This window comes from Lampetra fluviatilis, chromosome 35, assembly GCF_964198595.1.
Source record: "Lampetra fluviatilis chromosome 35, kcLamFluv1.1, whole genome shotgun sequence".
NCBI lineage: Eukaryota > Metazoa > Chordata > Hyperoartia > Petromyzontiformes > Petromyzontidae > Lampetra > Lampetra fluviatilis.
This window is the reverse complement of record NC_136309.1, coordinates 10,839,883-10,865,139: the sequence shown is the minus strand read 5'-3', so window position 1 is coordinate 10,865,139 and position 25,257 is coordinate 10,839,883. Positions and strand designations below refer to the sequence as shown.

The following is a 25,257-nucleotide window of genomic DNA, read 5'->3' as shown; positions in this document are numbered from 1 at the left end:
CTACGTACGTGTGTGTGTACGTGTGTGTGTGTGTGTACGTGTGTGTGTGTACGTGTGTGTGTGTGGGTACGTGTGTGTGTGTACGTGTGTGTGTGTGGGTACGTGTGTGTGTGTACGTGTGTGTGTGTGTGTACGTGTGTGTGTACGTGCGTGTGTACGTGTGTGTGTGTACATGTGTGTGTGTGTACGTGTGTGTGTGTACGTGTGTGTGCACGTGCGTGTGTGTGTGTACATGTGTGTGTGTACGTGCGCTACGTACGTGTGTGTACGTGTGTGTGTGTACGTGTGTGTGTGTACGTGTGTGTGTACGTGCGTGTGTACGTGTGTGTGTGTACATGTGTGTGTGTGTACGTGTGTGTGTGCACATGTGTGTGTGTACGTGTGTGTGTACGTGTGTGTGTGTACGTGTGTGTGTGTACGTGTGTGTGTGTGTACATGTGTGTGTGTACGTGTGTGTGTACGTGTGTGTGTGTACGTGCGTGTGTGTACGTGTGTACATGTGTGTGTACGTGTGTGTGTTGGAAACATTTAGGCTGGCCTGCCTACGATCCATCCTGGGTTTAACCAGGCTGGATTGTGTGAGGAGCTCACAAATCCTTGAAAGATCTGGGCAAAGTCCCATCGGTGAGCTCTTCCGGCAGGCAAGGCTGCGTTGGCTGGGTCATGTAGCCCGCATGCCTAGCCACCGCATGCCTAAACAGCTTCTGTACAGCCGGATCGAGGGGGTTAAACGGGCGTGGCACGGGCTAGAGAAGAGATGGAGTGATGTGGTACAGGAGGACGTGGAGCTGAGTGGACTTGCCGATGACTGGTACCAGCGGTGTCAAGATCGGCCTCAGTGGAGGAGGCTCGTGAAGGACGCTACTGGGCAGTTGGAGGCAGTCGCCCTCCAACAACAACGGAGGGCGGAGGAGCGACGCTCACAACAACGAACGGAGCGCCGGGTGGCTAAAGCACAGCAAGTTGGTACAGTAGGGGGCAAAAGTGGTGCATCAGCCAGTCATCTCGGTCATCTCGGTCAGTCGACCCGTGGCACCTGCTGGGTCTGCCCCGTGACCTCCTGCCAGCGGGCGTTCGACACTTCACGTGGTCTCAAGGTGCACTTGGCCTGGCACAAGCGTCGTGGTGACGTCACCGCCACTTAGTGGCGAATGGCGGTTGTTGTTGTTGTGTGTACGTGTGTGTGTGTACGTGTGTCTACTAGGTGTTTTACTATTCAATAGTTTACTATTAAATATTTTACTATTCAGTTTACTCTTCAATATTTTACTATTCACTATTGTATGATTCACTATTCATTATTTTACTATTTCACTATTCAATATTTTAATTACCTATTTTACTATTTAATACTTTACTATTCACTCTTCCACTATGAATTAATTTACTATTCACTAGTTTTATTTTTCCAGGTAAGGCCCACTGAGCGATGTAGCTCTTTATTCAGAAGCGACCCTGGCTATCACAAATAATAGCCCAACGAAGTGGCTTACCACCAGAGGTGGGACAAAATCATTGTTATGCAAGTCCAAGTCGAGTCGCAAGTCATCAAATTCATGACTCGAGTCTGACTCGAGTCCAAGTCACATGACTCGAGTCCACACCTCTGCTTACCACCACCACCACCATCATCATCGTCGTGGAGATGTACAGCAGCAGCCAGCACTCCCCACGCGCGGCGGTGATGTTGTTGATTCTCAACGTGGAGGGGAAAAACCGGAGGACCCGGAGAAAAATCCAGCAGGCGTCAGGGTCGGGATCGAACCCACTCTCTGCTCAGTTGAACACGTAGACTTTTGCGACAATTATTATCCAAAGTAGAGAGGGGTTTTGGGTGGAGTGGGGCTGGTTAGATGGCGTAAATATAAAAACGTGTAGTTAAACCCGCCACCACCCGACGCAGCCAATGAGAAAAGTCTGCCACGCAAATAGAAACACCCCAATGAGCAAGACCACGACCTGCTGCGTACCGGGAGAGGTCGTTCACATCTCCCGATGCCCCTCTGCGTGCTTGACCCCCACGCCGCCCAGGGGGCTGCGAGCCGCCACGGACGACAGGCGGCCACAGGTGGGCAGACGGGCGGGCGGGCAGTGTCACAGGGGACAGGGGGCGGCCGTGTTGTCTCTCTGTTGTGGGTCCGTCGCCGCGGAACGAGCGGCACGCCGCACCGGACCACACCGGAGCCACCCGGCACTCGTGACGCGTTCCCCCCTCTAGGGAGGGTTCTTTTGCGTTTGTTTGTTGTTTTGGTTTCCGTTTCGTATTCCCGAGTCGTCTTATCTTTGGCCCGTTTTTTTTTTCGTTGGTTTGCGGTTGCACCGGCCGGCTTGCCACGGTGGCCCATCGAGCGCCGTTGTTTTCCCGGCGGTCCCAGTTGACGCGTGGCGTGCAATGGCCCCGTCTTGGTGTCTTCGCATTGTTCGGACGCCTCCGATTTGCACGGTTAGCCGCGCACGGTGCGAAAGAAGTTCAACGTTAAGTGTGCACATTGAGGCCAATGAGCTGTGGAACGTACACCGCTTCTTCAGATGTGGACGCATAGAAGTGCAGTACAACGACGATGTTGTTGCTGTTGCTTCTGCTACCACGGGCCCATCGCGTTGCCCCGCAAGCCCGATGGCAACCTTTGCTGGCGCACCGTCACCCGTCCCAGCCCTCGAGGTGTGGGGCATGCCAGGAGATTCGGCTGCCCCAATCAACACTCATCGCTTCCCAAGCCGCGGGATCAGTGGCATAACGAGCAGCGTGGGGGCATGCAGGGGGGGCCCTAACCCCCCCATCCCCCGGTGGCCAAAGCTACGAGTTGGGGGCCCCCCTTGACAGCCACCATGAGATTTGTTTTCAACAAAAGTGTCAAAGGACAACACTTGTTTAAAACACGGTTTAAATTGTTTTTTACGGAAATGCTTTCATTAATGTCCCACGTTTAATATGCAATTAGAACGGCAATCTTTGGCTTCCGCAAATTGCGCATCGCGGGTTTGTTTCTAAGGTCATCACCACCATCACCACAGTGAACCACAGACACGCTCAGAAACCAAAGACACGCTTAGAGACCCACAAGAATATGGGGTAAACCGTGTGGGTTGACACGGTATGCATTTGCGCATCAACTATCTGCTGCTGCTGCTGCTGCCATGGTTTGTGTGCGGCTGCGGTGTCGGGGTTCCTGCTGCCCGTGAGCTGACGGTGGAAGCCAGTGGGGGCAGAGCTTCTGACACGCGATACGGTGGAGGCAAGTTACAGATTCGGAATGATCTGAACCCCACTGGGACCACACGCGATGCTCTCCGTCTTCGTCCGATCGATCACTCGGACACGAAAAGGTCAAATTCTGATGGTGACCTTGGCCGATGTCAACTGCTGCTGCTGCAGCGTCCGGCTCCCGTCTGCCCTTGAGGTCTTCCCTGCGGCTTCTCATCTGTCCACATTCCACCGCAATGCGTTGAGCGACGTGCGTCTCTCCTAAGTTAAGCTCCCCCCCCCGCCCGAACACGTGTGTGTGTGTGTGCACAACTTCTTTCACGCCGTACTTAGCCAACCGTGCTAATCGGAGGTGCATCCCATCCACCACCCCATACGTCAGCAGTGCTTTCTTGCCACGCTCCATCCACCTATTCCCAACGTGGACTTTGTAAGAATGCAACGTTCCATTCCGAATGTGTTGCATCACAGCGGATTCGCATGGCCCCCGACAGCCACGAGAGCAGTGTTCTGCACTCACTTTCGCCGATAATTATATAAGAGACCATCAGTGATGGGGGCCGCCACTCATTTGAAACCTTTGGGGGTTTGGCAGCAACACGATGATGGAAGGGGTTGTGAACCTGATCGGCTCACAAGTGACGACATCACATGTTTCTCCCCTCTATTTTAGACCAAAACAGGAGGAGGATTTCTCTACATCTTTGGCTGTCGCCTGATGATGCTGGTTGTTGTAATTGCCGGTGAAACGTCACGGTACTCGAATGGTAAATGTTGTAGTGGGTTTACTCTCCAACACATCAGGTGGTGTCGAGCTAGTAACTAATTGGCCACGTTTTGTTTCCGTGACAAACCTCACTAATGCCCTGTGTCAGGTGGTGGCGGGTTTAACGACGCATTTATATTTAACCGACCTAACCCAAATACCTCTATTATGGGTATACTATTGGTCGCGAATGCCGAATGCTACTACTACTATCACTGCGTGTTAGACTTATGATGGGGAGTGTTTTCACATTGGCGAATATTGCCGGGGGCTGCACGTCACGGGGCCGCACGAAAGGCCACCAGGTGCCTCCAGCCAGTGGCCCCGCGGGCCCTGCAGTGAAGACCACTCGGGCCAGAGGCTTTAGCATGAACCACTCCGGAACACGATACCCATCGGGCTTTTGAAGAATCGCCGCCCGACCGTAAATCCCGAACAGTGATTCGCGTGTTGCTCACAACTCCCCTCGCACGATGCACGCCAACCACACAAGCTCCCCGGTGGCTCACGTCTCTCCAGTGGCAACGTTGACACACCGCACTAAGTAATCACTTGAGGCCGAGTCGACCTAGAGGCCGCCACTCACACGTCGGCGGGCGAGGGGAGTTCTCCGGTGTTTGATGAAGAACTGGCAGCGAATCCGGGCCGCGTGGATAGAAAATAACATTTTGGACCGAAACTCGAGGGGCCAAACTGCTCTTTGCCATCAATCGTCAGTCCTTTTGGTCTCCTGCATCTCGGATTTAAAAATAAAGATTTCCATGAACTACCTGCCAGTTTTTATTTTCTGGGAGTCAAAATCATGTTTCGTCTACGTCACAGATTCGGATGCAAAATCATTCGGCTCGGGGTATTTTTTTTACATAAAACTCACCACCACCATCGTCGTGTTACGGAGGGCCACCTCTGCCAAAGTGACAAAACGTTTGCACAGCGTTCGCTCCCCTCTGTGCGCGAGAGACATTCCCCGCAGCTCGGAGCTGGCGGGGGGATTCTGTTGCTGGCAGTGATGGCGGGGAACAGGTGGGGTTCCGGTGTCGTCTTTGCATGTGTGGTGTGTGTGGTGTGTGTCTGTGTGTGTGTATGTGTGTGTGTCTGTGCATGTGTCTGTGCATGTGTCTGTGTGTGTGCATGTGTCTGTGTGTGCATGTCTGTGCATGTGTCTGTGTGCATGTGTCTGTGTGTGTGTCTGTGCATGTGTCTGTGTGTGGTGTGCATGTGTGTGCATGTCTGTGTGTGTGGTGTGCATGTCTGTGTGTGCGCATGTGTGTGGTGTGTCTGTGCGTGTGTCTGTGTGTGCGTGTGTCTGTGCATGTGTCTGTGCATGTCTGTGTGTGTGCATGTGTCTGTGCGTGTGTCTGTGTGTATGTGTGTGTACATGTGTGTGGTGTGTCTGTGCGTGTGTCTGTGCATGTCTGTGTCTGTGTGGGGAGCAGTGGCGTAGCGGTTAGCACGCTGCGCTACGAACTTGGAGACCCGAGTTCGATTCCCGCTCATGTGCCAACACCAGTGGCGATTATCTGAACCGATCCTGGGCCTCCCCTAGGTCGACTCAGCTGCAAATGAGTACCTGGTGCAGTGTGTGAACATCGCCACTCGGAAGACAAAGGTGTGGTACTGGCCACCCACTCCCGCACGTGCTGTTTCGGCCTTCATAGGTGCTCGATAACAGCACGTGCCCCAACAATCTCTGAAGGCTACACGGGGAGCGTTTGTTTGTTCCCTGCGTCTCTGTGCGCGTGTCTGTGTGTGTGTGGGGGTTAGCGGTCGTGTGGGGGTTAGCGCTACGCTGCGCTGTGAACCCGGCGAGCAGAGTTCAATTCCCGCTCACGGCCACCAAGACTATTGAGGATTATGTGAAAATACCACTCCAGTCCCGTCGAAATATCATGATCAGGACATCGGCCATGACCTATCCACTGCTGAATGAAGGTCTCCTCCTCAAGGCGCTACCACCTCTCACCACAGTGCAACAACCCACCCGGGCACCTGAACGGATTTCATCGCTTCATTCCCCTCGGACGCGTTTCACTCCTTGGCAGAGAAATACTTCTCCGTAAGAACAAACACAACGATTACAATAAACAGATAAAGTGTTGTTGAGCAGACATCTTTTTTTATTTCTGAAAACCTTTCGAGAATGCACGTGTAATTGTCTTCAGCCGAGGACAGAATACCCATCCTGTATGCAACACTCCCAGGGTGCACAGCTCATTAACGGCAACTATATTTACCCCAACGAAATATCATACCAGAGGCAACGAAGGCACGCCAAACTAAAGCAACGGTAAACAACAGTGAAGAGCAAATTAAGCCACGCACACGGAGGCAAATGTCATCAAGTCCATTAAATATTTGGTAGGTATGCACCCCAACAGCACTATTAGGAATACATTGCTGAGAAAAACGTAGGGAATTCATCAAAGTCAAAAATGTGGAGGCCGATATCTCTGCTATGACCGAGCAGGTCATTAACGTAGACAAAGGCTGCCTGATAACAAAAAAGAAATATCTGTGTTTAATATTTCCACCACATTAAGTGAAAATATTCAACAGAAAAAAATCAGCTCTGCAACACCAATACCGTCTCGGCTGTCATAGTACGAAAGAGGTCACCACTGATATGGAATTCAAACAGCTAGCTCAAATAAAAAAAAAAATCTCTTTTTCGGTTCACTTATTCCATGAATGGCAGCCTTCACACCACAGTATTCTAATAAGACGGCGTTTGTGGTGGTTGCGAATGCGACGGCTGCGACACCGACACATCCATTCCCTTTGGAGCCGCGTGTGCAAATTCTCTGTAGGTCGGCAAAGTAAAAGGGTGTGCAACTCTGCTGTTACTGGGTTTGAGAAAAACAAATGCAGTTGGGTCTGAGAAAGTTTCACAACAACGCCATGAAAACATCAGCGCTGTGCGTATGCACCCCCCCCCCCCCCCTGGCCATTCTCCGTAAGACTGCGAGGTAAAACTCGGCCCCAAGGGGATGGACTCGGCCCACGGTCCATCTGGAGTGAATAAAACAAAGTGACCCCCCCATCGATCATCGCATCGGTAGATCGGACCCTGTCATAGTGATAGGAACTTCCACCACCGGCCAAGGGGCTGGCCAGCAGAGACGAGCAAGGAGACGCCGACTTCAACGGCTGCAGCTCGCATTCAATTTCATTGTTGTGGCCATCTTTAGTTTAGCGATCGTAAATATTTCACGTGGTCACAATTAACCAGTTTGGTTGTGTCCGCATTCCCTTTCAACATTCAACAAATTAAAGCTGTTTATAAAAATGCTTGTTTACTTGCAGTACTCTATAGCAAAAAATGCAGGAATGTTCAACATCTCAGAACGGATCTTTAAAAAAAAGTACATTTTACATGTCATACATTCATTACCTCTAAGTGGGGGTTCGGGAAGGAATGTGGAACAGAATTATAGACTGAACAAAAATTATCCGACATTTCAGGCACATGACTGGGGGAAGAAGAACAGAATGTGGAATAAAAATGAATATTTCGTGAACTAACAATCAAGGGGAAAGAATGATCAATGGCACTACGATAGATTTGATATAACAGTGGAATAAAACATACATTTCAATAGTTTTTTTTAATTACAAACACAATCTAGGAATGTTCCGAATATTGTCAATGTATATAGATTCTTAAAATGTCAAACCTAGATAGATTTTTTTTCTTCAAAATAACTTGATAGCATTAAAACACACGTCGTTTAAACGTGGCGATGTACTATGGCGTACATCTAATATTCCAAAATCCAAACAACCTGCTCATCATACCCACAACCAGGACTGTCTTGGCTGAGCGGCGTTTCTCCGTAGCTGCTGCAGGCATTTGGAAACTCTCTCTCTCTCCCACTGCATGTACGCAGCAGCATCCAAGCACCATCCACCTTCAAGCAGCAGCTCAAGGCTCACCTGTCCAGGCTCTCACCGAAGAAAAATAAAAACACATCTGCCTTCGATCCGGGTGATCTCTCTAAACCTTCGCCGCATCTCCCATTCTCTCTTCGAAAGTCCTTGGAACGGGCTGCAGCGCGCACCGCATTGCCACTCATTTGACATCTGACGACCTTCTGAAGCATTTTCAATCTGACTTCGGGGCGGGCAACAGTAGGGAGATGTAATTGGTTCGGGAAGTGAATGACCTCCAGTCGGCTGACAAGGGGGCTCAATGACACATGAGTCATAAGTGCTGCATTTGACTCCATCGATCATAAAATTTTCCTCCACCGCCATGAAAACCTTGATGGAAATTTCTGGCTCAGGCCTGATTTTGCTTCAATCCTTTCAAACAACCAGAACCCAATACGTCTCGCAAAGTGGCTTCACACCAACCATTGAACCAGTCCTGTATGGTGTCGCACAAGGCACCGTCCTTGGACCCCCGATTTTCAATATTAACCAAATATCTCTGGGTTCACTGATTAAGCACTGATGTATCGTTGTTACGCAGACGTGACAGATACATTTTCTCCTACCCCCTCCACCCCTGATCCACTACAATAGACTCACAACTCACCATTTCTCTATCATTGATAAAGTCAGAAAATAATTGAACATTGCATCCGATTCGCGAAATATGCACATGTTATAAATTGTGATGAATGCATATATTGCAAATTATAGGGTTGCCAATTATAATAAGTGAATTGATGTTTTCAAAACACTCGCGCTAAAGGTGCCTTAGTTGTGGCTTGGAACTTGACAGGTGTTGATGGCCAACACACTTGCACTGTTTTTTCACGATTAACTTTCATCAATAATCCATAACGAGTTATACAACTGCCAAATAGTGTAATAAGCTTCTGAAACTTCCAATTGAAATACTCTCATGCCATTTATAATGCCTACGCAGTACAACTTTGCTGATGCTCCATATTGAAGGTGCAAATCAGAACATGACCAGAAACATGAAATTATCGACGAAATTATCGACACGGAGAAGCCGGTGGAGTGGAGGCTCTTAAGCAGGTCGGTGGCTCGTCAAGAGCAACGAGACGCAGAGAGGCCGCAACGCGCTTACAAGTGACATGAAACCTGCTGCCATTGAGCCACAGATGTCACATGGCACAAAGTGCATTAAGTTAGCCACACGGTACGATTTAAATGGTGATCTACATTGTAGGCTCGTGCCTCGACTCTTGTGCCGGCCAAAAAGGACCCCAATGCCACCAAATGGCGTGAGACATGGGGGGAAAACGGTGGAGTCCAAAACGAGAACCGGACCGAAGAACAGATAAAGGTACAGCCCCGGTTTCTCTTTGCTGGCCCAACCAGTAAATCACTGATGTCTGTCGATACAATACGCATATTCTTGTGAAACTAGCGGACTCCACTCAGGTACACCACGTGTACTCTGGTGGAATTAGCATAATCCACTGAGCTACCCTAATACAATACGTGTACTCTGATTGAACTAGCGGACTCCACTCAGCTACCCTGATACAACACGTGTACTCTGGTGGAACTAGCAGACTCCACTCAGCTACCCTGATACAACACGTGCACTCTGATTGAACTAGCGGACTCCACTCAGCTACCCTGATACAACACGTGTACACTCTGATTGAACTAGCGGAATCCACTCAGCTACCCCGATGCAATGGTGGAACTAGCGAATTTTCTCATAAATCAACATATAAACACGTGTAACACACACACTCTCGCTCACCTCCACCAGTCTCTCTGAGCTCGTCTTAATGTTGTCCTCCACATGCTCTCTGGTCAGGCAACCAAGGCCTTTTCCGAAATCCGTCCATCAACCTCTGTGTGATGAGTGCTCACTTCTGTGGAACTCCCTTCCCCTGCTCGACCGTCCTGCCAACCACTTCCCCGTGATCCCAGACTCAAGACGTCAAAGGTTGCTTTCTCTTCGTACGATGGGCCCAGTGCTATTGTGCTTGTTCAGTCTCTCCTCTCCTAATTCTGTAGAGGATATATTTTTGACCTTGCTGCACATAATCCACTTATCAGAGTTGCTCGCAACTCAGGCATTACATTTCACGAAAGATATACACTATATTCAGGTGAAATATTTAAGCATAACTTCTATCGGATTAGCACAAGGACTTTGAATTGAATACAAAAATACATTCCAATTCACTCAAGATTACAAAACATTTTATCCCAGGCTGGTGCGAATTCAAACGAGACCGTGGTTTAGGCTCCGACCACCATGGCCAGCCGTCGGACACAAACGCTACGCCCAAAGTCGGAAGGAAGGCCGAGGGCTTCAAATATAGATCAGGGGGACAAATTCAACCTATTCCTGGGTGGGGGGGGGGGGTCAGTAAATTTAGTAGCACTTTGTAAGATGTCCACAGTAGTTGGTTGTCCAAGGGAGGACTGGTGCTTGTCATAGGAATGTGCAATTTCCATCACTGACTCGGGGCTGCCAACAGTGATGAGCACTGCGTGAGCGTAGAGGCACTTTAACCGACATGTCCTTAGAGGAGTAGCTATTACCCACACGCTCTCCTGATCCTTGTTCTCACTGGTGACTTTAGTAATCTTGGCTGCAATGTGGCCATTGTCTCCAGCGATCCACCCAAGGTCTCCAGTATCCGTGGGGGAGCAGGGGGGGGCGGCGAGGATAAGTGGACACGGCGTGACATGTCCCTTCATGGGCATTAGAATGCTTTTTAGCCACCGGCTGGCTGAGGGGTGAAGGTTCAACAGGTTCTTGTCCTTGCCGTGTGATCGATCATCATAAACCGTGGATAATTGGGGAAAGGAGACCCGTGCTGAGTTGCACAATTGTAATTGTGTACTTCGGAATGAATCGCGGTCACAAAGCAACTGACATTTTCTAGTAAACAATCGTGCTGTATAAGTATACGCAGGCCAAGGACTTGTTGGGAATGTTTCGAGCGGTGCCGCTGCAGACCTCTGGCAAAAGCTGGAGCCTCCAGTTAAAACGGTGAAATATCCCCGCGAGTGCGAGCCGTGTCGCAACTTTTGCATGCCGCCCAACGCCCCAAGCTGAATGAGATCTCGGATAAGTGTCGGCTCACTTCCGCCTTCCCTCCAGGGTCCCTAAATTGTGTACCATTTTGTGGCAAAAATTAAAGAAAGAAACTGCAATACTGCATGAGCAGTGGTGCAAGAGCATATTGAACGAAAGCTGCGCATAGCTTTCGAATCACAAGGAGTTCAATGAAGATATAACATTTTCACTTCAGCGTCAATGAAAATGAACTCCTGCATCTATAAGTAAAACATGTCTGTATGTTGAACTTCCGTTTGCACCGTACGTAGCCAAGCGTGCAAATCGGAGGTGCGGGGGAAGGACAAACAAAACACAAAAAACTGTTCGAACGCAATGAGTTTTCATTCTAGATTTAAAAGTGCACAACATCACCCGCATCTAATGAGTGGCCTCAATTAAATGGTGCTGTGGGAGTTACAGAGAAGCCCGCCACACATGTAGCTCATCCAGATAGCTGGGATATACAAGGGCGATCCATTTATAGCGCCCCACTTATTTGTAATCAACCTTTTACTTTATTCTCAAAAGGTGTGATTGAACTGTTGTGAAATGATGGCTCTGTTATTATGTTTACAAATGGTTGTTTACCCAAGAGGGCTTCACCGAATCTCAGGACTCGTTTTTTCCAGAAGGTCCTGCCAATTTGTCGCGGCAGGGGTCGGTGAGTGCCGCGTGTATACTCCAACCAAGCAAATCGCGGCAGAATTCTTCAAATTTGGCAAATTTGCACCATGACCGCCGGCACGCAATTGAATGATGTCACGGGATCCTTAACAATCACTGTGACGCATGAGGGCTTGTAAGTATTTTTACAATTAATAACACCATGAAAGCGGTTGCCAGTTATATTTTTCATAATTTGCCAGTGTGGACTGTAGATGAATGTGATCGAGCTGTAACTCACATGGTCGGGTTTTGCGGAAGAGGCCATCGTGCTCTGACACTTGCTACTAAATGTCTGGTGCCCAATCATTAACCAGGGCGGCCGCTAGATTCGAACGTGTGACCGCTGGACCCGAATGTGCGACCACTGGACCGTGTCACCTCGCGTCTTACAGGGGAACGGGAAGGAAAGGTGGTAAGCGGCTTGGTATTGATGCGAGACACGTATGCGGCCTTGAATTAAAATACAGTAGAAGCCCTCTTAACGACGGTAATTGGTTTTATGAAAACGGTCGTTAAGTGATGTGGTCGTTAAACGAGTCTAGGAAATACACGTTAATGGCTTAATTCCTTCCGATAGCATCGAAAGTTACCCTTTTTCACCCAAAAAACGGACTTGATAATATTTAAACAAAGGATATTAATGCACAAAGATACTAACATTATAAACACATATTAAAGGAAACATGGTAAATCAATGGATTCATTAATATTTACTGTACCTAAAACAGCCCGTCGTTAACAGGGAAATAGTCGGTAAGCGAACACAGTGTGCTCTAGAGGCCTGTCGTTAAGCGATTCGTGGTTAACTGGGGTGGTCGTTAAGAAGGGTTCTACTGTATAGGTTTTTTTCCCTTACCTACAACATCTCCCCTAGTATTTTAGTGGGGTATTTATAAATGGATCAACCTTTAACAGGCATATAACGGAAAGAAGAGAGTTGTGAGCAGATGTAAGGGGCGAGAGGGAGCGACCGTGCCATTTTTATACTTGTTAGTTTTTTTTCTACGACCGCGAGGTTGATGTTTTTTTGCGAGCGAGCCCGGGGGCGTGTCACCGCTCACTCGCACTGCTTGCGGAACTCCCCCCACGCGTGGAAGCAGCGCGTGAAGTACAGCGTCTCGTTGCCCTTGCGCACCAGCTTGAGCTTGCGCGGGCGACTCGTGTCCTTGCTGCGCATGTTCTGGATGTACACCTGCAGAGGCGACATCGCAGATTCCATTGCCGCTCCCGCCGCCACGACCAACCACACGTGGGTACGCGTGGACTTTGTCAATTCGTTGCGGGATGAGGGCCTTTTGATATGGAGTAATTTGACCATACTTCACCATGTCGGTCAGTGTGGGCTGGTGAAGGGCAAGCCCGGAGACAGTGGTGTGGAAGCATAGAAGTACAGTATCACAATGTATTGTGCCACGCTGCCCACTACGCAAGCCCCACGTGTACGACTCCAACCTGCTGCGCAAGGTGGTCAACCCATCAAAGCACTATCCTGGCTCAAGCGTGCTTATCTTGCGAGATCTGAAGACATCAGGCGCTTATGACCAAATCACTACAGCTTGGCATATACAGTAAAACCTTGGATTGCGAGTAACTTGGTCTGCGAGTGTTTTGCAAGACGAGCAAATTTTTCAAATAAATATTAATTTGATAAACGAGCGAGGTCTTGCAATACGAGTAGTACGTGTACACGCTTTGTCTGCCGAGCGTCACGTGATCACAAATGATATACGAGTGCTTTGGATTACAAACACGTTTCCGGAACAAATTATGCTCGCAATCCAAGGTTTTACTGAATGTTGAACTTCTTTTGCACCGTCCATAGCCAACCGAGCTACGATGAGGAGATAGGGCTGTGAGAGGAGTGGTTCTTACCTGAACGGCCTTCAGGCTTAGCTTGATCTCCACCTGGCTGGTTTGAGTGCCCACCCACATGTAGACCTGCACAGAAGGAGCTCTGTGTTAGAGTCACTTGCAATTGCATTAGACAAATGCCCTTGTCCGTTTGCATGTGAGTACAATGGTCACCTTAACACTTATTTAACTTAACTTGCAATTGTGCAATGATCAGGCTATGGATCATCTGCCTGAGCTGACTCGAGATACAGGGAGTTTATTAATTGGCATCGATGTGTGTGTTGCGCAGTGTTTGAATCCCCATGTGACGCGGTTACTTATGTTTTGCTCTGATTTTGATTCGCTTCGCTGCTGAACTTTTTTTTGCTTTTGAAAAATTGGCGACCCAGGTCACTCTTTCAAAGACGGTTCATCCCGGTCTCTTCGAGTTCCCACACCTGGTTAAACAAAATAAACTTGCTCTGCTACTTGCTATGCTGCTTTACTGCCACCGTCGCAAGTGCATCACAAGGCCGAGATCCTGTGTCTGCAGAGTCGTGGTTGGCGGTTTGCTCGGAAGCGATCGTCGGGCTGGAAACTGGGGTTTCAAGATGAGCTTTACAACAAACTAAGTTGATATTTATAATGGGTGCCAAGAGGAAGTAAAAATGTGGAGTTGGTAGATAACTCAATGTGCGTAAAACAGTCGGTTGTAAGAAGGCGGTGAGAGACGTTGTTTTACCACGGTAGATTTTTGAATAAAAAGTTTTTGAAGTGAAATTGCGTAAATATAAATGTGTCGTTAACCCACCACCACTCGACACAGCCAATTAGTAAGGTTTGTCATGTAAACAAAAGTTCCAATTAGTTACTACTTCAGCACACCAGTGTGTTGGAGAGTAAGCCCACAAGATTTACAACACACCGGTGTGCTGAACTAGTAACTAATAGGCACATTTTATTTACGTGAAAAACCTTAATAATTGGCCGTGTCGGGTGGTGGTGGGTAAACGACACATTTATATTTACGCGATCTAACCCCAAACACCTTTATTGTGAGTAATATTGGTCGCAAAAGCTTCCTACATGTGAAACTAGATTTCTGAAAGTGGTTGAGGCGTACTTTCATTATATTCTTGCATGTGGCAATGCGTTCAGGAGCCAAATGCCGATGCCGAGGTCTGCTCGAGGAGGCTTAAGGAGAGAGGAGTTTATATGATAATTGGTTTTTTACCCTTTTATCTGGCAACAAAAGTGACACCTTTTTTACAAGGAGTAATGTTTGCATTGACCACAATACCTGCAGTCGGAATGCAAACAAAAAACATAGCTCTGATAATGTATGCACTGTCCTTGACATTGATTGGTCCAACACCATGTGAGACTAGGTTCTAAGGAAAGCTGTCTCGGGTGCGGACGAATCAACTTCAAGGACAGTGCATACATTATCAGTTGTTTTTTGTTTGCATTCCGACTGCAGGTATTGTGGTCAATGCAAACATGACTCCTTGTAAAAAAGGTGTCAGTTTTGTTGCCAGCTAAAAGGGTAAAAAAACAATTATCATATTTTGCTACTGGCAAATGAGGTTCCAATGGTGAGAGAGGAGTTTGTGTAGTTTTGCTATTCCTCGTCCGATGAAGGATCACACACGACAGAGATGTACCATGTGGTCCATAGTCTGTGTTGCATGGCCACAATCATACTCCTGTGGTTGGCCTCTACAATGTACCTCTACGAGTCTGTATGTATTTCTGCGTGTCTCTATCGGTTCATTGATTGGTTTATAGTTTGTGTTGTATGGCCACAGTCACACTGTGGCTTGTTTTTAAGGCACGCTTGAATTATGTGCAGTGCTATACAGTGTTTTGTCTCGGGGAATGAAAGCGACGCATCAGGTTTTGTGGTTGGCAGTGGTCTTCGGGAGGAGTGGTGCGGCGCATTGGAGGGACGGCGTGGTGTTACCTCCTGGCCGTTGTCAAGCAGCATGATGTCGTCATCTGCCAAATCGTCTTGACAGAAGTCGGAACACTTTTCTGACACGGCAAAGTAGCCCTTCTCATTGGAGCATCTGAAACCCAAAAACGAGGACACAAGATAATGAATTAACCATAACAACTGCACACGCAGCTAAACACGCTGGTTTATCCCCATCTAGGGGCTAAACCTTAACCACAAGTACAGAGCATCGCTGAACCTTAAAGGGGAAAAAAAAGTAGAGCATCTTGGCATTCCGAGAGCGAGTCTGTGCAGTGTCCGAGTTGCCCTGTGAATGATTTTTCAAGGCACTTTTTTCCCATGCTCAGAAATGAATTGGGTTTCATGTCCCAAGCAGCTCTGGAATATTCGAAGACGATGAGACTTCAGCCGAGCGTGTGGATGAGGATTTTACGTCAAATTAAAATGTCACCCCCTCCGGAGTCTGTCTGTCTGCCACGAATTATTGCAACCAAATGGTACGAGCAGCTAGAAACCCCATTCGCCACGCCTAACAAATGTCATTATCAGCCATTACCTCCCAGTAAATTATTTAAGTGGTATCTGACATATGGTTAACGATGCTCGTAAAAAGACGTTTCTTGCGTTTCTGCCCACTGTTGGAATAGAACCGAGCAGGTTTAGGGATCTGTCACATTGATGGATAGGTGTTAAACATTCATCAGCTAGTAAGCTTTCCAGATTAAAATTTCACACCAACATGCTGGAGTGCAAGCTCGCACACGCTGATATTTCGGCAAGGATTCTTCAGTGTGGACTCCAAAAAAAGAGATTTTTAGATGAGAAAGTCAATCCCCTGCACAATGCATCCGAGTTCCTATCCTCTATAGCAGTGGTTCTCAACATCTCTGGGCCCCTGTCAACAATCAAGATTATTTTGTGGCCAACGGTGCGCCGATAACACATCTTTCTGAGTGAAAAGGAATGTTTTTGTTGCTGTAATGTTCATTAAACAAATCCATGACAATGATCAACTTGCTTTTCATTGCCTAATCCGAATAGTTGAGTAACGGCCAGTAAAATATATTTATTTATTTTGTGTAAACAAAAATTGTAGCGGACCACATCCGACGGGCCTTGTGGACGAGCAGTGGCTGCACGGAGCACACAAAATACCACGTTAGAGGGGAGCGCCACAGCCCCGGAAGAGCAAGCGGCCCCAGAAGAGCAGGGCTGCCCGAGCAGGTATCCACGCGCTCGGCGCGAGCACTCACCTGAAGAGGCGTGCGTACTTCATGTACTCGGCATCCTCCTCATAAGGCTTGCTGCCCCCGATCCCCACCCAGAAGAAGTTCTCCGGCTCCTCCCCCTCGTCCACAACCTGCGGGGAAGAAGGGGGGGGGGGGCCCACGACAGGGAGGCTTGTGGGACAAACCCCGAGCGCCATAACGCATGCGCACAGCCTTGCATTTAGAGCACCAGCCGCCAAATCAAAACATTTCAACGTTACGGCCACATTATTTTAGCCAGCGGCGGAACGAGACAATTGTGAACCAGTTCCATATTCGCCATGGAACCTCGCACCTCCGATTAGCACGGTTGGCTATGCACGTCGCAAAAGATGTTGAACATACATACATTTTAATGAATATACATTGTGATTGCTTTGTATGGGCCATCCACACCCGACCAGCGGAACAGTGCAAAGTATTTCTGGGGCTGCATCCTTCGGTCAAAAGCCACAGAGCGAGAAACACAGACGGCTGCGGCGCGACGGGCAGCTAGAGAGCAAACCTGCTTGCTGTAGTCGCTGCTGAACATGGTGTTCATTATTTCCTCCGCCAGCTTGGCCTGATCTGGGTCAGCGGCACGGCCAATCCAGGCGTACACAATCCCTGGGCTGTCCTCGCTGTTGAAAGGAACCTACAATGCATTTGTGCGACAAAAAAAAAGATGCATTTGTTTATTCGCAGAAGCCCTTGAGAAATGTCCTTTTAGCAAGTAAATGTTTATATCTGGCGTGGCGCACAGATGGTTGCTGTGGCCAGAACTACGCATCAAGACTGGACATCCTTGTCTACTCTGATGTCCAATATTACGCATGTTTATCCAGGAAAGCCTCAACGACTCACGCGACTCTTTTTTGGGAGGATCTTGCCACCCCTCCTTCTCCCCTTGTTGTCCTCCCCACTCGTACTAACGCCTTCCCTGTCCACAACTCCCCATGGCCACCCATCATCAATCCACTCATCACATTTCCATCTCCGTTTATTCCACGCATCGTCACCACCACCTCATTTTACATATGGCCCATCCACTCATCTCGTTTCATCTCGCCAACCATCTTTACCATAGTTAGTTTAATGTACAGCGCTTTGGTTAAGGTGATGAATATTTAAAATTAGTAATATACGGGTATTTTCTTTACATTTTGGTAAATGTGGATCGTGATGCTGGCACACAATGGCCTTCTCTTGCGAATGAAGCCATGGGACCTTTACCGGCCACTGTGAATCAGACGCCGTGCATTTTTATGATCGATACACCTGCAGTAAGAATCAGGGCGGCCGCTGGATTCGAACTGTGAAGCTCTGCAACAAGCCGCGTCACCGTCCAATGTTGATGCCACACTAAACACTGACATTAAAGTGAGTGAAGCAAGCTGAAGCCATCCCATGGCTCAGATGCCTGGCATTAAAGATAAATATTACCATCATCATCATCAGTGATAATCAGTCCATTGTAAGATCAAGGCCTTTAATGTAACAATCCACTTGTCAACTTCAGGCACATTCCCTACTTCGGCTGTTACTCCGTTGTTAGTCTCAACCACCAGTCATAATCCCTTCCGATGTAACCCGTCATAAGCCCACTATTCTGAAGAACAAAGCTGTTAACTCCCTCGCCCGGTATGCAGGAGGTAATAGGTTCGATCCCGAGCCCGACGCTTGTATATTTGGAGCATGCAAATCTCTCCCCATGGGCGCGTGAATCTTTTTCCGGGTCCACCGGTTTTTCCCTCCACGTTTAGAATCCACGAGCGTCTAGAATATTTGTCTGCTATAGATTTCCACGTGATAAGCCACTTCGTTGAGCTATCATTTGTGGCCAGGTCGCTTCTGAAAAAGAGCTATACAGCTCAGTGGGGGCCTTACCTGGTAAAACACATTTTTAGGTAATAATTTAATGACGTGAAAATGTGCCATCGACCGTGTTTTCGGTGGTTTAGCCAGATAGTGCAGCTCTATTACGTGCATACAGCGAGGGAGAGGGGCGAGGGAGAGGGGCCGAGGGAGGGGGGGCGAGGGAGGGGGGCGAGGGGCCCTGCCACTCAGTGAGAGATCAACTGGGGCATGTGTAGCGGAGGGAGTTCAGATTAAAGTGCACTTCAAAGGTAATACACTTTGATCTTACCTAGTGAGTAACTATGGAGATAAATGGGATTAAAAGCCACAATGTTTTTAACATGCAGGAAAACTCATTTGACTATAGTTTCTTATACTCTTTGGTTCTTTCGGTAAGGTCACGTAGCTGGAAATAAAAATAAAAAAATCACGACGTTTCGATCGCAACACAAGCGGTCGTCATCAGGCAAAGGAGTCAGCCTCTAAAGGCAAACTGTTCAAATAGATTTGGGGATGGGCGTAGCCCAAGTATATCAACAGCACCAGGAGCATGGGTGGTGCACGAGTGCCAATGCAGCAGCAATGCCAATGCAGCAACAATGCCAATGCAGCAACAATGCCAATGCAACAACAAAGCCAATGCAGCAACAAAGCCAATGCAGCAGCAATGCCAATGCAGTGGGCGAGAGAGCTGCCGTGGCAAGAAGTTATATAGGTAAGAAATTCTCCATTACAGTGTAATTATTCACATATACTGTACATGCATTCGCTTTTTATCTGTGATATGCATGAAACATTGCAGTTCATCTTGCCGGCAAGCAAGATTCTTGATAACTGCTTTTTGTGTTTAGTTTGTTGTTCTTCCCCCGCACCTCAAATTAGCACGGTTGGCTACGTACGGTGCAAAAGAAGTTCAACATATGTACATACACAGACGTTGTTGTGCGTGCAGACAGCCCGCGGCAAGCAATGGCTGCGGATCCTCTGCAGAGACCACGCAGAGCCGCAAGCACGATAGCGGCGTGGCCTGCGCCAATACGCACCTTCAATATGTAGCAGAATTCCGAGTTGAGCAGACCTGCGTCCGTATTCACTTGAATGGACCTACAGCGGGACACATAATTATTGACGACAATTTCACCTAACCAACCGGCCTTCTTATCATCTTCTCTTTCTCAGCCACAAGTCCCACTGCTGCAGGGGAAACAGCTGCTCGGGTTTTCTCTCCCCGTGAGCTTCTATTCTGCACCTCTTTCATACACTGAGAGTGTCATGCTGCCAGCTATGGCTGCAAGTTTGGTCGTACGTGTATATCGTTTATTGTAAAAATTTTAATCACAGTTCCTATGATTACTTGTAAATTTCGATTTAAAGCTTTCGTGACTGCAGGGATTCATCTTCTTGGTTCTTTCGGTAAAGTCACGTAAGAATGGAAATAATAAAATAATAAAATTAAACATAATAAAATAATTCTCACGACGTTTCGGCCACAACGCAAGCAGCCGTCCTCAGGTGAAGAACAGGTCTGTCAGAAAGACAGCGTCTGAATGAACACCACCAGGCTTGGCAGTGTATATTTAAGCTGGGTTGGAGGGGGAAGAGCGCCTTATTTTTATTATTTCCATTCTATGTGACTTTACCGAAAGAACCAAGAAGATGATTACTGTTGTTACATTGTTTTTATAGCTTTATTTTGGTGATTCGAAAACATATGGTTAATCTAAATTGTCTCATGGTTGTTATTGTTGGCTTGCACCACATTGGGATTTTTGCACACGGCGTTTTAATACATTGTTTTATATTTGCTGGTTTATTACAGGATGTTTCTGTTACGCGTTGTCGCTTTAAGATGTTCTGTGTTCATGTTTTGTTTGTTGCGGTTGCACCAGACTTAAGAGCCACATGGCTCACAGGGCTATACCTAATAAATAAACTTGAACTTGAATCATCACATGCACTGTCCCCGTATCTCGTTCCACTGCCTCCTCCCATCCCCTGCCCGCCTCGGGCTCCCACCGGTGGCATCTAGACAGCCCTTCTCATTGCGTCATCTCTGCCTCTTCTCAACACGTGCCCAAGTGTGAGTCTCACCCCCCTGACCTTCTTGAGAATATTTAGTAATCACACCTGAATTCCTGCTTGCCTTTAGAGGTATTGCCGACATTCATCTCAGAATTATCATCTCCGTCCTTTAAGCACCCACTCAATCTTCATTCCTTCCAAATAACGACATATCTCGCCCTCAAGCAGCACCGGTGGTATGACTTATATGGATTTTTTGTTTAGTTTTACTGGGATCTTTCTATCACGTACATTATAATACAGCAAACCACTGTATTATGTGCTCCTTCAATGGAGGAAGAGCAAAACTACGCAAACTCCCACGCGTAAAGCCCTCTCGACTTTTGGCATTTAAGCTCCTGAACACATTGGCCTACGTAATAACAGAATCGAGTACAATTACACCTAACAGCAACCTCCACCCCTTTCCCTAACCTCCAGCCAACCTGCCTCATCTGAAGCCGCCTACGCTGCAGCAGCGGCACGCACAAGAGGCAGCGTGGGCGGGCGGGTGGGCGAGGGTACCGTGTGCACAGCGCGCTGCCGTTGGTGCGCAGGTGGAAGAGGCTGGGCTGCAGAGCGTTCTCCGTGGTGCGCCGCTTGCCCCTGTGGATAAGGAACTTGCGCTTGAAGTGCGACAGGAACTTGAGGTTCTCCTGCTGCTGGGTCATGCGCACCACCTGCACTCGTCGCGACGCACGCACGGGCACGGGCGGGTTGCTGAGCCGCCACTTGAGCCGGCACGAGTCCGTGGGAGGCGGCGACGCAGCGGGAGTGGCGGTATGGTGGTTTGACCGATGTACTGTCCTTCTCAGACAACCTCCGATCAACTTAAAAGATTGTCGTTGCTGGCGATGATGAACTGAACGTGCGTTGCGTCCTCGACCAATGCATTTCAATTCTCCTACAGCAAAAATAACTATTATTGTGTCAATGTATCTTTGAAACAGAAAATTCCCATGTTAAAATCATAATTTAGATCATTCAAGCTGCTGCGTGGGAGAACCATAACATGTCGAGTTCCCCTAAGAGAGGCCGACCGAACACCCCAAGGAGAGTTGACGGGGACATTTGCTTCACCTCCATCTTTTTGCCGGGGAAGAGACTCTCGAACTTCTTCTGCAGGCTGAAGGTGAAGGTGAGCCAGCCCATGTTGGAGGCCTCGCGGCCCTGCCAGAAGTAGACGACGGACTGCAGGTCCTCCTCCATCTGGCTGTCCTGCTCCCCCGCCGCCTCCTCCTCCTCCGCCCCATCCTCTGCGCGCTCCAGCGGCACCCAGTACCTTGAGGACAAGTAAAAGAACAATGTTGCCTGTGTTTTTTTTTTTCATGAACCAACGTCAGCGGTCACATTGGAAGGCACACGATGCCTTGGTTTAGCATCAGAGTGCCGGGGTAAATTCTGTGGCAGAGCACCTATCGCATGACGGGCGTGGTTCACGAGGGGCAGTTGTGTTCAGCACCATGTCGCACAAATGTGTCAAGTCTTGACATTCACACATGCTGTGATACCAAGTTTAAATACTGATTGCACCATATATTGTGCATATGAACCTAGAATCATAACTGGCTATGGGGTGGGGTGCTAACCACGAAACCAGCACTTTCTGCTGATATAGCAGTTAATGAAACAAAAGCGAGACGCACATGTACGCTGTTGTGCAGGTGTGTAGTGGTCAGCATTTGTTATTATTTTTCTGTAGTAGGAATGAAACATTGCAGCTCCTGTTCCAGGTAGTATACTGGTTATTATGCTGCGCTATGAACCCGGCGACCCGAGTTCGATTCCCGCTCACGACCAATACCATTGACGATTATCTGAACTGGTCCTGGGCCTCCCCAAGGTCGACTCAGCCTCAAATGAATACCTGGTGTGTAAACATCGCCACTGGGGAGACAAAGACGGCCAGGCGTGGTGCTGGCTATCCACTGCCCCTCGTGTACCGTGCCAGCCTTTATAGGTGCTCGCTAACAGAATTTACCCCAAAAGTTGGTTGAAGCTATACAGGGGATCTTTGTCTTCGCAAGCGCAAAAAAGGATGTCTTGTGCACATGTGTGTGTGGCTTTGCCCGCGTCTCCATACCGGCACAGGAAGACGTAGCAGTCGTGTGTGTGGAAGTGGCCAAACTCTTCGTCGGGCAGACGCACAAACTTCCTGCCCTCCAGCACAAACGACTCCATTCCCTCCAAGTCCTCATTCCACTCGTCCATCAGCGTCTCAGCCTGAGGACAGCACAGCATTATCAAGTCGGTTACGGTGACCGCAACACGGTTACTGCTCGAATCACAGCATCGCACAGAGGTCGGTACGGCACACATTCAATAACTACCTCGCTGTACGTGCCAAAGTACTACACGTACGACAGCCCCACAAAAAACACCAACCTTGAATGTAAGGTTTACATTATACAGCCTCTACTCACAACACAGTGTCATACACGCGCAGACAACAAACGTGCACAACACGTCAAAGCGTCACACACAGTCACATGGGAAGATGGCGTGGGTAGAGGAGTGTGAGCGAGTGTGGTGGGTGTGGGTAGAGGAGTGTGAGAGAGAGTGAGTGTGGTGGGTGTGGGTAGAGGAGTGAGTGTGGTGGGTGTGGGTAGAGGAGTGAGAGTGTGAGAGTGAGTTAGTGTGGGTAGAGGAGTGAGAGTGTGAGAGTGAGTCAGTGTGGTGGATGTGGGTAGAGGAGTGAGAGTGTGAGAGTGAGTCAGTGCCGTCGGCGTGGGTAGAGGAGTGCGAGTGTGCGAGCGAGTTGGAGAGCGCTCAGCACCTCGGACAGTGGCATGGGCGGCTGGCGAGGGTAGAAGAGTGCCGAGAGGTCGGCCTTGAGCTGCTGCTGCTGCTGCCGGGGCGCGGCGTCCTGCTGCACCTTGCCATCGAGGCCGGCGGCGCGACCCACGGCGTCGGCGCTCCGCGTGTAGTCCACCGCCAGGATGTCGTCCCAGTTTCTGAACTTGGACTTGAAGATCTGCGCACAAAAGCAAGCAGCGCAGCTCTCAGGATTTACAGCGCTGAGAATGGTCGTGAAGCTAATTCTTTAATACTCAAACTAATCCCAGCCACCCCTTGTGTTCAGTCGGATATTAAGGATATGGCAAGTGCAGTAGACTGACGAGTGCATGTTAATTGGGATTGTGTGCAATCAGAATGAGAATGTTTCTCACGAATGATAACACAATAGAAACCAACACATTTCCCTGCAACTAAGTAATTAGTGCATGTCATTTATAGCGCAAAAGCATCGCGGGTGTTAACACGCAGATTTGTTTAGCTTTTTAAAATTGTCATGGTTCCTAGGATTGCATATACTAACAATATTTATTTCGAGAGCAACTTTCATACTACCAGGTTCAAGGTACTTGAAACTCTTTATGATAAAACAAAATTATACCGTGTGTGTGTGGTGTGCTTTCTAAAGGTCACCCATACCACGTGTGTGTGCCTGTGTGATCTGGGGAGCGGTGGTTTAGTAGTTGGTGCACTGCGCTACGAAACCGGCAACCTGAGTTCGATTCCCACTCACGACCAATAACTGGTCCTGGGTCAACCCGAGGTCGATTCAGCTTCAAATGAATACTTGGTGTGGTGTGTAGACATTCTCCACTATTAGTGAGACAAAGGCGACGGGGTGTGGTGCTGGCCATCCACCCCCCCCGCCTCGTGTACCGTACCAGCATTCATAAGTGCTAGCGAGCAGCACTTGCCCCAACGATCTGTTGGGACTATACGGGGGATATTTGTCTTTGTCTAGCCTTCCCGCACTTTCCACTAGTGTGTACAGCATTTATAGAGATGGCGTTGCATGTAGACGCTCTATAATCCTAAATTGTGTTGTATTAGTAGAGCTACCAACCGTGGTCCAGTTAGGCCAGGACAGCCTCGGTTTCAGAAAGCCTGTCGAGGTGTCCCGAAGCAGTTGTAAAATCCACGATTTTGTCCCAGAATAAGATGTGTCTGGTCTGAAACTCGACTCTTGATAGGGCCAAAGGGTAGCCATACATGAATGGCAGGTATAGTGGGCGGGGATGGCAGAGGAGTCGGTGAGGCCTCAATAGGTGGGGCCCAACATCAGAAAGAGCAATGCCACTCACCGTGTGGTTGGGCCGACTGTATAGTCGAGTGGCTGAATAGTGAGGTGGCTGTGTAGCCGAGTGTCCGAGCAACTATAGTCCAGTGACGGAGTGGCCATGTGGCCCAGTAACCATGTGGGTGTGGCTACGTGAAAGTGGGCAGGGCTGACGCAGACATGGACTGCCATGAGCCACGGCTGAGCCCGCCAGAAACACGGTGGTCGAGCTCTGCGACGCATCGCGGTACCTGAGACTCGGTGCCCTCGATGTTCTTGAGCACGGTGGCGTGGCGCGGGCGGGGCAGCATGGCGCACACCTCGGAGCCCAGCTTGAGCGCGGCGGCACGCAGCAGGCGCGGGGAGCGGCGCCCCATCCAGATGAAGACGTCCGAGTGGCAGTCGAGCAGGTACACGCTCCTCGTGTCCAGCAGCGACTGCACCTGCACGGCGTGCGCACGCGCGGGGTTCAGTGGCGCCACGGCAATTCAAGGGCGACGAAAGCTTCGCTCGTAACTTTTCAAGCGAAAATTTCAGGGAAGAAATTGCATAACGCCAGCGATTCAGAATGGAAATTAAACGGATCC

General features: G+C 48.9%; 1 protein-coding gene across 1 annotated transcript in view; it reads right to left on the bottom strand.

Annotated features, from left to right (window-relative positions):
• Window positions 1-6,065: 6,065 nt before the first annotated feature.
• Window positions 6,066-25,257, bottom strand: part of LOC144944614 (protein flightless-1 homolog) — a 49,566-nt gene continuing 30,374 nt past the window's right edge. Inside the window, exons 20-30 of the mRNA XM_078872929.1 lie at window positions 24,922-25,113; window positions 23,375-23,572; window positions 22,682-22,821; window positions 21,679-21,880; window positions 21,124-21,278; window positions 19,581-19,641; window positions 17,207-17,335; window positions 16,687-16,793; window positions 15,440-15,545; window positions 13,516-13,581; window positions 6,066-12,835 (exon numbers count right to left, since the gene is read on the bottom strand). Coding sequence (XP_078729055.1) covers window positions 12,701-12,835; window positions 13,516-13,581; window positions 15,440-15,545; window positions 16,687-16,793; window positions 17,207-17,335; window positions 19,581-19,641; window positions 21,124-21,278; window positions 21,679-21,880; window positions 22,682-22,821; window positions 23,375-23,572; window positions 24,922-25,113 — 1,491 coding nt within the window. The 3' untranslated portion in view covers window positions 6,066-12,700. The remainder of the gene's footprint in view (window positions 12,836-13,515; window positions 13,582-15,439; window positions 15,546-16,686; window positions 16,794-17,206; window positions 17,336-19,580; window positions 19,642-21,123; window positions 21,279-21,678; window positions 21,881-22,681; window positions 22,822-23,374; window positions 23,573-24,921; window positions 25,114-25,257) is intronic.